Genomic DNA, 14,449 nt, shown 5'->3' on the forward strand with positions numbered 1-14,449 from the left:
ATCCCAGTATGTTTACAATGTGTATGGTGTCATCCGTGTGATGTCCTTCTACAGGCACTTACGACCATAACTACAGGAAGGATCGTTATTCCCATGTTGTGTGTGAGGAAACTGAAGTTCTAAGAGTATGCAGCTTGTTCTAGAGTCTCAGAGAAATACATGGGGGCTCCAGAATGAGATGGCAGCACCCTGGCCTACCTGGGCTACACCATAACTAGAGAGGTCTAGAGCTGACCATAATATGAGGAAGGGAAGTTGACCACACACACACGGACCCTGCGTGGAGACAAGAGATGGCTCTGGAGACACTCCTGAAAGAGCAGTAAAGCTGCGTCCGGCTGCGATCTCCGACAGGTCAACCACTCAAAGGTCTACCCTGGACTTTCGGACAAAGCACTGAGGACACAGTGGTGCAGGAAATTGACAGAGACCTTGTTGCTGAGTCAACCAAAGGTGTTTTATTGCAAGGCAGGCACAGTTACAGAGCATTCAGCCAGAGACACACAATTTCCGTAAACCCAAACACAGAAGCAGGCCTTGCTCTCGGATTCCTCCAAACTGAGCAGATCCACAGACAGACCTGAGCAACCCTGTTGACGAGGTCAGCTGATCTCCAATTCCTGCTTTGCCTTGGAAAATGGCACTGTCCACTTATTGTTGCTTAGCTTTCATTCAGGGTGCTTGAAGCTGCTTTTGATATTTATAATTTCTCCACCATTCTAACTGCAGGATCAGATAGGAATTAAATTTCAACCTGCAAGGTTTGTGTTTCTTTGTAGTGTAACATATATATCAAATAGCGTGCAAGAGCCCCAGGTATAATATATGTTTGATTATATTTCAACTCCAAGCGATACCACATTGAGATCACTTCAGTAGCTAAGCAAATGTGACTCGGGCCATTACCTGGATCCAAAACTTGAAAAAGAAAAAAAAGAAAGAGAGGAAGGAAAGAAAGGAAAGAAAGGAAAGAAAGGAAAGAAAGGAAAGAAAGGAAGAAAGGAAGAAAGGAAGAAAGAAAGAAAGAAAGAAAGAAAGAAAGAAAGAAAGAAAGAAAGAAAGAAAGAAAGAAAAGAAAGAAAGAAAATGTATTTTTAATCTAAGGATCAGTACTACACAAATCAAATCATGCAGCCCCATTTACAAGGTAACCTGGGATTGCAATTCAGAAAATCCTTAGGGACAGAATTTGTTCATAAACAAGGCTAATTTCAGCAACAGAATTATACTTTCTAAAGCAATTCTTCTTACAATTCACAGGGCCAAGAGAAGAAAAAAGAAAAGACAGAGGGGGGAAAAAAGGAAAGAAAGCCAATAATTCAAAAGCATCCAGAACAGTGTTATGCAGGTGGTGGCAAAGCAAAAACAGTCCAATCAGGAACCACATGCAGCTCAAAGAGCTTCAGTATGAAGGGGTGCTGGGCTTGAGTCCCACTCCAGGTGCTTCTTGGTTCCAGCTGCTGTGTTTCTGTCCTGGGGACCAGCAACATCTCCCTCACTGTCCTTCAGCAGTTCCCCCAGAGACCTGAGAAGGTGGTCTGTCCTCTGGCCAAAAGTGGAGCCTGTGGAAGGACACATGGGAAACAGCCCATCAGGCCTGGGCCCAACCATCTGCAGCTAAAGGCCGATGGAGTCAAGGGCAGAGGGAAGAGTGATGTTTCCTCACCTCCTCCAGGCTTCCTTCCTGCCGCCTCTCCAGAAGGGTGGCTTTATGCTTGGGAGCAGCCAGTGGCTTGGAATCTTTGAGATCTTGTAGTGAGCTCATTGGGGTACCCATCACATTTCAGTCCATGATATCTCTGTTGACAAGAACATAAAATAAATACCCCTGCATCACTGATCTATGAATCTTGAGGAGAAGGAGACACAACAGAGTAACAGACACATGGAAAGAAGAGAAGGGAGGACGAGAGAGAATAAAACTCAGAAAGGATACTCTACCTGCCACCTTTCCCTGGAATTCCCCTAGGTGGTCACATCCTGGACAGGAGGCTCCAGGTGAAGTCTTAGACCGCGCAGCGGTCTCAAAGGTCTGAAAGGTCAGGAAGCATCATTCCACTGCCACGTAGGCACCTGAACTCAAAACTCAGCTCCTTGAGAACCTCAGCCAGCTTTGCCCCAACTCTCCTGAGTGGATCCTGTCACTGAAATACTACATAACAGAGAGCAAAGTGCAGTTGAAAATTAGCAGGAGGTCCTCCATCTTCCTTTGCCCCTGGGTGGTGGTCGGGGAAAGGGCAGGGGGTTGGGGTAGGAGGGGTATCAACAACCACCTGGGCTTCTCTTTAGTGATTTCAGTCTTCAACTTCAAACTCTCAACTCCCCACCCACTGATAAATCTCTAAGAAGATTCCTCCAGGCCCATGGTCCATGCCCTTTGGTTCAATCTAGCCTTGCTCATTGACTCTAAAGCATCATCCAGATCCTGAAGAAAGTTTCTATGCCTGGGTCAGGAGAACTCCAGACCTGAAGTGTGCCAGACACCTGGTTCCACTTGTGACACCCCCCTTTCCCAAAACTCATGGGAAGTCCAGGGCTAGCCCTCTGTCCTTCGTAGAACCTATCTCCCTGGAACATGGGGTAGGCTGCACACCACTGAGGAATACAGGCTGAGAATCATAGGAACTTGCAGTGCTACCACGAAAGGCAGAGAAAGAGGAACTTATCCAAACACACCCAATTACCAGTGTTATACTGAACAGTAGGGGCCGGTGGGAGTGGTCTGTCCTGGCCACACATTATAAAGAGGGCACACTGTCTGTAGGGGATTTAAAATCAATAATAAAATTAAGAGTTACTCTACTTTTTACTATGACCATGCACTGGCGATTCTAAGAATGTCAGTGACAAAAGAGCCCTTCCCACCCAGGCAGAACCCCATCCTTGGCCCCTTCTGCAAACTATTCATGGTATTCTCATCCTGCCAGAGTCTGTCCTTGTGCTCCTCCATCTGCCTGGAATTTTCTGCCCCCGATACCACCTGCCAACATATTACCAACTTTCAAGCTCCATTTCAGATGCTACCTCTTCAAGGAAGACTCACGACCTCTTGACTAGGAGTAATCCCTCTTCCTCTTAATTCCTATGGCAATTTACCTATATTCTTTTATTTCTTCCTTGTATTATACTTGAACATGCAAAAATATTATCTTCCCTATTAATATACATCAAGATGCCATGAAAAATATGTGGGATTTGAAATTAGGCCTACATTAGATTCCCAGTTTTTACTCTGAACTAGCGGTGTGATGCTGGGCTAATTTTAACCACCTCTTTGGCTTATTTCCACATCTATAAAATAAGGAAAATATCAGGGTTGTTGCATTAAATTAGATAAACACACAAAATATCTAGCCTGAGATATACCCTTGACAGTTATTGGTTTCTCTACTCTCTTTATAAGGGTAGAATCTTATTCTTTTTTTTTTTTTTTAAAGATTTTATTTATTTGACAGAGAGACACAGCGAGAGAGGGAACACAAGCAGGGGGAGTGGGAGAGGGAGAAGGAGGCTTCCCGCGGAGCAGGGAGCCCGATGCGGGGCTCGATTCCAGGACCCTGGGACCATGACCTGAGCCGAAGGCAGACGCTTAATGACTGAGCCCACCCAGGCACCCCTGGTAGAATCTTATTCTTTCCTCCCTACTCCTGCAGGACTTACCCAGAAAAGTGGTAAAATGTGGAGGGTACTGAAAATGATGATATGGAAAAAGTAGAACATAAGCCTGTTTGGAGGATTCAGTGAGGGAGTATGTGTTAAGTTCTTAGATCAAAACATGGTACACGGTAAGAATTATAGTAATGAATATTACATAGAATAATTTTATGAGTTATTGTAGGATTCCCTGACCCCATGAAGCACTCCAAATATCAATTATCAAGATACTCCTTCCCCTGCTTCAAACTTCTTCCTCTCTTCCTCAAAAAAAATGTCAGAAGGTAAATAGTGACAGTGGAATTTTTAGAAAATCACGTAATGTTAGAGCTAAGAGACGTTTTCCCCTTTTAGGTAACATGTATTGAGAATCCATGATGTGTGAGGTACCATCCTAAGAACTTTACAAATAGTGTCTTATTTAAATCTCATCTGAACCCGGTGAGGAGCTGCCTTGACTATTTCTATTTTATAGATGTGGCAACTGAGGCACAGAGAGGTTAAGGAACTTGCCCATGGATGCACAACCAGTCAGATACAGAGCTGGGTTTGTTAACTAGGTGGAGAATCAAGCTCTCACTCACTGTGGATGTACTCCAGAACTTTCTGTGAGGATGGAAATGTTCTGTGCTAAGATGGTAGTCATTAGCCATAAGTAGCTCCTGAGAATGGGTCTACTTGAGGAACTGATTCACATGTCAATGAGGAACTGACTTTTAAATTTTACTTAATTCTACTTAATTTAAATATAAATAGCACACATGTCCAGTGGCTGTCATATTGGACACTGTTCCTTAAAGACCTTGCAGAGGCCCCTCAGTTTGATGTTAGAGATGACATGATTTGCCCTAGACATAAAGTCAGGGCAGAACCTTCAGAGGGGGGGAGCAGGACTATGCTAATTATAGAGCATAGGATTGGAGCAAGATACACTTGAGTTGGAAATGCAGGTTCTTTCATTCACTGGCTGTGCCCACAGCACATGAGTCAACCTTCCTGTGCATCTGATCTCTTTTTGGTTAAGGAGGCCTAATAATAGCATTTCTAGGGTCAATGTGATCATCACATAAAACAGCATATGAGAGACAGTGCTTAGCACATACCTGGTATAATTTAAGGGGAAGCTGTAGCACACATACTCATAACTTAGAAGAATGCCTCTCTCCATGCTCGGCGAGAGAGCAGAAGAAAGTAATAATATCAGTGGGACAGGGGAGAGGTTTTCCACCTGCATTCCACTCAGGATGCACATGTATGTCACAGACCAAGCACAAGATGAGCGATACAAATGCTTTCTCACTTCAACAGGCTCTCAGAGTCTTAGTGTGTGATTCTAGTGTTTATATGTGATTTTCCCCTAATGCCCTGACTTTAGAACTTAATCACCACCCCACCCCATGCTAAATAAGGGTCCTTAATGTTATTCTTCCCTGCACCAAGTTCTTCTGTGCAGGCTATTATTATGATTATTTCTACAGCCAAGTAGCAACACTCCTTATCCCAGGTTGGCTACATTCTTGTTCTCATTCAGTTCATACTCAAATGTGCATGAACTCTCTCCCTTTCTCTCTTGTTCTTTCTCTTTTGTGTGTATACACACGTTTATGTTCTCTCTCTGTGTTAGTTTTTAACTAACTGTGTTTCACCTCTAAACCCACCCTGCTTCATAGTGCTGGGGCTGGGACCCTGCAAAGCACATCTCTCCTGGGCCACAGGCTCCCTCCTGGGTTGGGGGGGGGCCCGCGCTGGCTCCTTCCAGGATTCCTATTCTGTCACGTGACTCCAGCAAGTCACATGACTCCACCCTGCCAACAGCAACTGGATCCAGTCAGAGCACCTGCTTCCACTTTGCAGTTTCTCTGTATTCCCAGCCCAGCTAGCTGTCCAGTGTCCCCTCCTTGGAAGTCTGGGTTCCCCCTCTGCAAGGCCCATCATCCAAGTATTTAAGTTTTCATTATCCTAACTTCTTCTCTTGGCTCCCCCAGCCCTCGAGGTACAGCTGCTTCCTGCAGCGTATGACCTCTGTGAAGCTCAGTGTCCCTTTGCACCTCTTGGATTGTCCAACACCTTGTTGACAAGTGATGAGGCTCAAGAAATGCCATCCAAAAGGTGCCACCTTGGCCTCCTGAATATTTTAAACTGGAGTCTAAGGAAACAGCAGAAGCAGTAAGGTCACTATGTCCTCTGCCCCCTCTCACTCTTCTTCCCTGAAACAGGTCACAAAGCGCTCCTGGGAGAGGTGGCCTCTCAATACTGGGAGGAAAGGAGCGTCCTCATCTCTAAAGACAAAGGGACACCTAGAGGAATCCTAACCAAGGGCCCTGCTAAGTTTCCACCAGGTTACTGTGCTTACCTCCTAGTCCTTGACCTATCACACTCCCCCACAATGGCCCGCTCTCCATCCTGCCTCGCTGAGAAACTCGCAGCTCTAACCAGTGCGGCGGGTCTTCGTTTCCTTGGGAGGGCTCCATGTCACGTAACATTTCTACTACATAAATATGTTTTTCTCCTGTTAATCTGTCCTTGTCAGTTTGCTTTTCAGGCAGAAGCAGGGACCCTGAAGGAGTTGAGGAAAACTTTTTCCCTCCCATACAAGTCTTCATAGTATTTCCTTCTGTTAAAGTAACTTGTTTAGCTTCTGTCTCCTGACAAGATCCAACCTGATACACTCTTCCTCTCCCTCTTCCATGGACAAGCTATGTTACTGTGTATATAAGAATATATGAACATGTCTTACAGGGGGTTTTCCCCCACATAAAAGCTATCAATAAATTATTAACATATCCTGGCATTTCTATTCTAGAGCCTCTCTGCCTAGCGTGTCAGTACAGAGTAGAAAAAAAGGAATAGAGCACATCAAATCATATAATTTGATATATCAGAGAGTAATTAACCCCTGAGGCGCAATCTCTGGGAGCTCATTCCTGGGCACATCTGCCAGGGCAGCTAAAAATCAGGTAAAACACATGGACATTTCTATTAACAAAGATCAACACATGGGAGTCCTGGCAGGGGCATTGGCTAAAGCCTAGGGTGCAGACCTTCTGTAGCAATACATCAACAACTAACTATGTCAGATGAACCAGAGCCCTCTGCAATGCTGCAGCCTTTGACAAGCTTAACTGCCCCCATCTGCCAGCTCTTCAGAGAAGGTACGTACACACAACACAATGCAATGCAATACAATGCAATGCAATGCAATGCAATATAAGAGGAGACTATATTAGAACCACTTTAGAGGTACTGACCATGACCACCCCTTTCCCCACTTCCCCAACAATGCTGTCAGTCTTATCCTTTATAAATATGGCAGGAGACCTGGGATAAAATCCCCACTGCTTGTTGGTCACCACCTGCCTTTTCAACCTAGGTGAGCTGAAGAAGCCCATGTTGACTCACAGCACCTCCACTCACAGGCAGCTTTCATTCTTCTGCATTGATCCCTGTGGATGAATCAGGTCTTCATGCCACAGATACAGTGACTGTCTATCATCCACAGTGTGGCTAGCCCCAACATGATCTGCAGCCAACATATGCCTACTAGAACACCGGGCATCCAAACTCGGAGCGGCCATCACAACCTGGATCTTCAGACTCCAAACCACTTTCCATCTTCAGTATGCTTCAGCTGGTACCTTCTTCCCTGTGTCACTTTTTTTTTTGTTTTGTTTCCCTGTGTCACTTGAACCACACTCCTTCGAGGAACTCACATGAGAAAGCCTATGGGTTCTGGCTTCAGTGTCACCCACTGTTAACCCGGGCCTTCATAGACAGTGGTTTCCTCAATGTTCAAAACCTCTCTCTCCTCTCCTTTCCAAGCCATTGTTCCCATTAATACCTGTAAATGCAGCAGAGGCTGTCAATATTCCGCTCTTATCCCTCAGGTCTTTCCAAGGCCAACCTCCAACTGCCATTAGCTGCATCTCTTTGCATGAGAGTTTTCCCAAAAAAACTATCTGTCTGGGCCTGGCAGGCCAGGAATATATGGATAACCCATCCTGAGAGGAGTCCTCAACCCGAGGCTGATACAGTCCAGGGGATACTGATGAGGTGCATGTTCTTAGCTGTTCCCCATTATCTCCCCATACGCTTGAGCATAAGTGTCCATCATCATCTGCAGCTGGCTCAGGAACACACCCTTTCTTGGCTGCCTTTCTATCTCTTATCTTCCTTTCCCTTTCCTCTTGGTGGTGTTTCTGAAACTTCTCAAATAAACTACTTGCTCTAAATCTTTGTCTCAGGGTCTTTCCTGGAGAACCAAACTTAGGCAGAAGAAAACTACCTTTTTCCAATTCCAGTTACTTCAAGGCATTTCAGCAAATGCTTTAATTTTATGTACATATTGATACATGAACATAAATACGTGTTCCTAGGCTACTTTAATTGGATTTATAAATAATGAACAATATGTGTCTGGCTGGCATTTGAATTTTCATGTATTTTGCTTTGTGCTGGTTCTGTCTCTCCTGTAAGTTGATAAGACATTCAAAGGCCAGGAGTGCATCACCTCCTTCTTCTATAATTTTCCACAATGCCTGGCATGATGCTCCGCAGAGTGAATATTCAATCAGGGCTGACAGACAAGAAGCCACAGAGGTCAGGTCCGTTTGTCCCAGGGGCTTGTCAAAGGTGAGAAAGCTCCTAAGAGAAGGAAACTGTGATGCTATTTTCAACCCTTTGAAGGATGAGCCTGGAAACCCAGATTGGAAGCTGGCACTGAGACAGGGCACCAAGTCAGGACACCAGAGTCCTGTGGCACATGTTCAGCCCTTTAGCCACACAGAACAGGAGATGCTGCATCATCAGATGTGCTCTCTTAGCCTGTTTTTGAGTGAGAGTCCGGTCAGAGACAAAGTGAGCTAGATGAGCAAGACAGAGCAATGTCAAGTCCATCCCCAGGAGATCTTTCCTGAAAATTCTGGGCCTTTGCTGAAAATCAGTAGCCTTCTGATTAAGCACCTCAAAATGCATCACAGAACTGGGTACTAATAGGTAAGGGACCAAAACAGATAAAAAGGAAGCCCTATCTTTACCCATCTTATGCTCCAGAAGTGAAGGTTTAGGGGACAATTAGCAGAGGCACACAGTAATAAAAACAAGCACCCCTAACTACAAACACCCCTACCTTTGCTTTGGGCTCTCATCCCCCTCCTGGGTCAGGAGGCCTTTATGCCCTTTCCACTTACATATTTACTTTCCCAACTGGAATAAAGTATGGTTTATCAGACATCCTAGACCTCAAATCTTTATTAACTGGCTCTCTCAGGATACAAGGATTCTAAAGGACCTTCGGAATCAAAGAAAGGTGAAATGACACTCAGTGTTATTTCAGAACTGAGTATTCTGTTGCATTATTTTCTAAGCCTTTTACAACTAACAATCCAAATAAGGTATTGATTAAACAGATCACTCCATATCCCCAACTTGGCTGCTGAGAGATTTCCTTATAAAATCCTTTCAATCCTTCCTGGTTGAGTCTAGTGCCTCAAGAGTGAATGGCCACTGGAAACCTCATGCGCTCAGCACCTCAGAGGCTTGGCCACAGCTCCTGGTCCACAGCACAGGCCCACCCACAGCAGCTGTCTACCAGTTAGGGATTGTAAAAGAACATTTCTAAGGCTTTATCTGAGGAAATCACACCAACATATGGCTTTACATAAGTCCTGCTGATTGAGGAAACTTAATTCTACAGCAGCTTTCTCAAAATAATCCTAATTTGAATAGAAAGTCCAGCCCTTTACACAGCCTAGACTGGTTTGCTCACCCCACCCCCCACCACATGGGACCTTGAAGAAGACACAGTGACAAGTGGAGAGAGGAATAGGTAATTCATCCAGAAATGAACTGCAAACAGAATAATAAATTGCTGTCGTAACGGCCGGAGAAGAAGTCAGAATCAAGAAGGGCATGGAAAGGAAGCACAATGACAACTAGAGACTTCTAAGCACCAAATACAAAGGTACACACAATGTACTTTAATGATCTCCCTCTAACTTCTGCCCCTATCTACACAGAAATGAACTGTCATCCAGATAAAATCACTCAGGAAACAATCATTTACATGATACATAGATACAACCGCCAGAGCTATCAAGTCTCAGAGTGAAATTCTAGATGATCTGGTCCATTCAGATGAATTTTGCACATTATTTATGGGAAAAACACACTACTCCATTTTCTCACAGGTGAGAAGTACAATGCCAATGGAATGAATGCTTAATTACAGTCACCTTCAAAGCTCCAAGTCTACTGAAAGAGAGTCATGGCAGAAGGGAAAAAGGAAACACATTTCCATTAGGCTTATTGACTCCTTGGGTTCCTTGCATGCACGAGTGCCATTACAGCATGAAAATGATATCACAGATTGCCAAAGATTTTACCCACACAGAAGGAATACTTCAGCACTTCCTTAGGAGTCACGTTAAAAATATTCCATACTTTCCCAAATTGTGCTCAACTTTGCATTCATTCACTGGCTATGTAACCTGAGGCAAGTTATAATATTAAACATGACCCCACGGTAGCCTTATTAATGCCTGATGTATCTGAATATTAAAGGGTGGCTTATTTGAAGTCAATTCTGATCCCACCTAGTCTCTACTGTAGTCTACTGCAGTTTAACATTTTCCCACCTTAGTTTTATAGCAATTCCTTTCCTTTACCCCAAAATTACATCTGTCCTTGACAGTTTCCGGGTGTTATGAATCCGGAATGGACAAGGGATTATTTATCATGAAGTGTTTTTATGACGTTGATTGGTCAGTGCATCAAAGAAGACTAGAAGCTCCTTTCTGAACATCTTTATGCATGCCCTTGACCTGCAGTATGAACTCCCTGAAGGCTGAAGCTGTTTTTCACACATGTTCCTTTTGTAAGTCTCATACTGCCTAGCACAGTGCTGGAGATTGAGTTAAAGTTCCTATCTTTTCTATTAAGAAATTCTGGTACTCACTGTAATAGGAGATTCCTTGTAGCTGCCCAACTTGGATTAGGCAACCACAGGCTTCCAAGGGTAGGTCTCAGAGAAGTGTCCCGGATAAAGATGGTGCCAATGAGTCTCCTCCTAGAGGGCTTCCAGTCTTTTCCTCATTTACTCCTGACTCACTCCTACCTCTAACTCACTGGTTGAAGATGGAGGCTAGGAACAAGATCTTAAATGCCAAAAAAATCTACATATACAGGTCACTGAGATCGGTACTGCAAAGATTCTGCCAGATTGTCACAATGGGGAAGAGGCCCTAGGAAGTCCCTACAGTTGGTCCCAGAGCAGACCTAGGAGTTTTCAGTCTCCTAAACTTAATCCCTTCCCTCTTGGTCCTTTGTGGACTGCTGCTCACAGGAAATGGGGACTGAATGGGTACATTTGTCTTTCCTCAAGAACTCTAGAAATGGAGCTTGTTGACTTGCCTGAGAGAGATCCAGGAAATAAGAGGGAATTCTGCTCATCACTGAGAGGTGCTGAGGATATATAATAGGTACTTCCCCAACCAATGTAACATTAGACAACTCTGGGTTTCAACTGTCTCATCTATAAAATGTGAACACTAAATGTCTTGATTACATTGAACATCTCATATTCAGACATGGTGTTCATTGCATTTGCTCTAATCCACTGGAGCTATCAATGAGAATGTCCCTTTCACTGTAGCTCAAAGGTTATTTAGGTCAGCTTCCAAAATGGGTTTAAGTGAGTTTTTGCACCCACATCTATACCAGTAAATTTCCAACCTATCAATTGTTCCAAAGCTGTGACCCAGAGGAACCAAGTTCAATATAAACAGAGTTCACATTTGTCTGTGTGTGGTCTACTCAGATGCAAACAGATTATTCAACCAGGGCAAACACAGGAGGTGCCAGCATCAAACCCAAATGGTGACAGAGCCAATTACAATTCAGCTTGCCGTCCTGATTTTTGAAATGTCACTTATGCTGAAGAAATGCTCTGTCTGGAAAAGCCCTGCAAAAGAGAAACCACACCACTATGACTTTCACTCCTATGGCATGGCTATCGTGAGAAGAACCCAAGGAGGATCCTCAACTTGCTGTGCTACCCAACAAACCTTCAAATTCCTTAATTTTGGAGAAGCAGAAATCTTTATTCCAGAAGTCACAAACTCCTATGAACACAAAGACTTTGGAGGAAACACAGACAAAGGAAGAGAGCTGGGTGGGCACTGTGTGAAACTTGACAGCACACCATTCAGCTCCAGGGGTCATTTGCCATGGAAGGATCAGGGCCTCAGGAGGCCAGATCTTTCCATTTTTCAAAAGAAGCCAGAAATCTAGATTATTTATGGGAAGCTTTCTGGCATTAAAATGTTGGCAACTATAAATTTTTTAATTACCATGCAGGCAAAGAAGACACATTGATGGGCCAGATTTGGCTTATAAGTTGCCAAATTCCTAGGTTTCTCTGACAGATAAAAATTATAGACATGAAAAAAGTTGAATTCCAATAGTTTCAATGTAAACAGGGTACCGTGGAAGAATATCAGCCTCGGTGTCAGGAAACCTGTGTATTTCTCTTGGATCTGCCATGGTCTTTTGGGGAGAGGGGGGACTAATCACTTTGCTTCCTGAGTCTCCATTTCCTTCTTTCTAAAATGGAGCTAGAATGTAAGGCTGTTGTGAGGATCACATTAGAACGAGCTAAACTACATGAAAAGCACTCAGTGCAATGCCTAGTATGTTAGACCACGATACACTTTGCCTTCAATTCCCTCAACTGAAAATACAGGTAATAATGATTTTACCTCAAAGGAGATGTCATTTGAATTAAGTGGGATAGTACAAGCAGAGGGCTTAGCTTGGTGTCTGACAGAATAAGGGCTCAATAGTGTCTGTTGTTGTTATTATTATTTGTAACCATGAAACAAGCTTTTAAACCCTAAATTTTACCAACATGGACACAGTGATTCAGAGAGAAAGGCACTAGTCAATCTCTGCAAGTATGTAGCAAAGTCAGAATCAAGAAATAGGTTTCCTGACTCCTGACCAGCAAACTTTTCCATGAAGCTCTGGTTTCCACTAAACTCCTGGCTTGCAAAGTGTTCTTTCTCTGTATTAATTTCATCAATATAGTCAATATAAAACAATAGGTTAGTGTTATTTTTGTTGTTGTTGTTAATGACTGATGAAGTTGATATGACGATGTCTTAATTTATTGACATAGGGAGAAGGGGCAAAAAAAAAAAACAGACTTTATTACGTAAAATCCAAAGGAACAACTAAGTTTCTTAAAAAAGTAAAAAAAAAAAAAAAAAAAAAAACCTACTGTATGAAGTGACCTACATTCTGATTAATTATATAAAATTAGAATTTTTTTCTTTTCCCAAGACAGTCCTGAAACCGACAGCCTTTATGATCACAAGCAGTAATATGTTTGATGTCTGCAGGAAAAGAATGTTATTCTATTTAGGTAGACAAACAAAATTATCCCAAGGCACTGTTTGGGTAAACAGGGCTAAAGAATATCAACACTGTCAAGGCGTAAAATACTCAGGAATTCAGCATTATCTTCTATGAAAGCAAACTGCATAAAATGTTTGGAATCCAAGGTAAGAGACAATTTTGTAAGGAATCAACAAAACTGACAGTTCCTAAAATATGAAGTTCCCTTTAAATGTAGGCCTGAAAATAGGGCCCCATTTGTTAAAATTTGTTCATTGCCTATTTTCTCTCATTGATCCCACTCCCATTTCCTTCACCTATCCTTCACATCCTGTCTCCCTTTAGGATCTAAGGCTCTAAAATCTCCCCTTCTCTCTCAAGCTCCCACCCAGGCTCCATGAGCACCACGCTGAGATGAGTCTATTCAGAAGGTCTATGGTAAGCTTGCATAGCGTCTCCGTTTAACCACACTCTTGGAAGACCCATAGGGAGTCTCAGTCCTTCTCTCACAGAGTTCTGTCCTTCAGCTTCTTCTCTCATGCTTCCCTTGTTTCTCACTTGTTTAAAGACAAATGAATACTAACTGGGGGTCAGACACTGACCCCACCCATTAAGGGCCATTCATTCAAAACATGGCAATGCTGGGTAGCCATTTTTACCTCTGTCTAGGTAGGTCCTTAGCTTTGGAACTGCAGAAATAACAACAGTGATAAATTTTATACTCTTCAAGGCTTGCTTGCAATCATCTTTTCTAAACACTTATGCCTGATTCTATCAGAGTTAGTCTCCCCTTAGTAATATGCTCTGGCTCATCACAGTTTGCTTTTACTAACAGTAAGTATGTACCCCTTTATCTCCTTGATTACATTTTAAATTTCTTGAGAGAAGAGACTGAGTGTTGTTGGCATTTGGAAACATTTCCCCTAGTGAACACCCAGTAGAATGTCCTGCACTTAGTAGGTGTCCTCGTAATAACTTGTGTAATTGAATTATGTCTCAAATTCATGTCTGGTCATCATTTTAAAACACTTCAGCCTTTTAAAATTCTTCTCAGTGCTCTCACAGGAGAAAGTGGAGATGAATTCATTACTATGCTTGGCAAAGTGAAAAGCCCAAATTGGATCTGCCTTGCCCTTCTAGTTTGTTACACAGCTGGAATGTGAAGCTGGTTAGAAATCACATCCATCTAGGTTGGCAGCTCTATCAGGATCCTGTTGAAGATATTAACATATGAGCTGGTTAGAACGGGATTTATGCATTTCCATCATAGGTAATGGAGATGAAAAGGAACCTGTCAAATCATAGGGCCTATTTGTCTGCCCAAGGAGAGTGTTCAATTAAAACAATTATTTATATATATTCTGCAGAGCTTTAAAGACTTCATTCTTCATGTCCCCTTGGGAAT

At 43.1% G+C, this 14,449-nt stretch overlaps 1 protein-coding gene across 2 annotated transcripts in view; it reads right to left on the reverse strand.

Moving 5' to 3' along the window:
- Positions 1-432: 432 nt before the first annotated feature.
- ZCWPW2 (zinc finger CW-type and PWWP domain containing 2) overlaps positions 433-14,449 on the reverse strand; it is a 312,121-nt gene continuing 298,104 nt past the window's right edge. The window contains exons 12-13 of one of the 2 annotated variants that reach the window (XM_081825521.1): positions 1,667-1,799; positions 433-1,562 (exon numbers count right to left, since the gene is read on the reverse strand). In XM_081825521.1, the coding sequence (XP_081681647.1) occupies positions 1,710-1,799 (90 nt within the window). In that variant the 3' untranslated portion in view covers positions 433-1,562; positions 1,667-1,709. Of the gene's footprint in view, positions 1,563-1,666; positions 1,800-1,941; positions 2,153-14,449 lie in introns of those variants that run through there. The other variant, XR_014146701.1, reaches the window with a different exon arrangement.

The sequence above is a fragment of the Leptonychotes weddellii genome, chromosome 1, assembly GCF_054177405.1.
Source record: "Leptonychotes weddellii isolate Sample4059 chromosome 1, ASM5417740v2, whole genome shotgun sequence".
Lineage (NCBI taxonomy): Eukaryota > Metazoa > Chordata > Mammalia > Carnivora > Phocidae > Leptonychotes > Leptonychotes weddellii.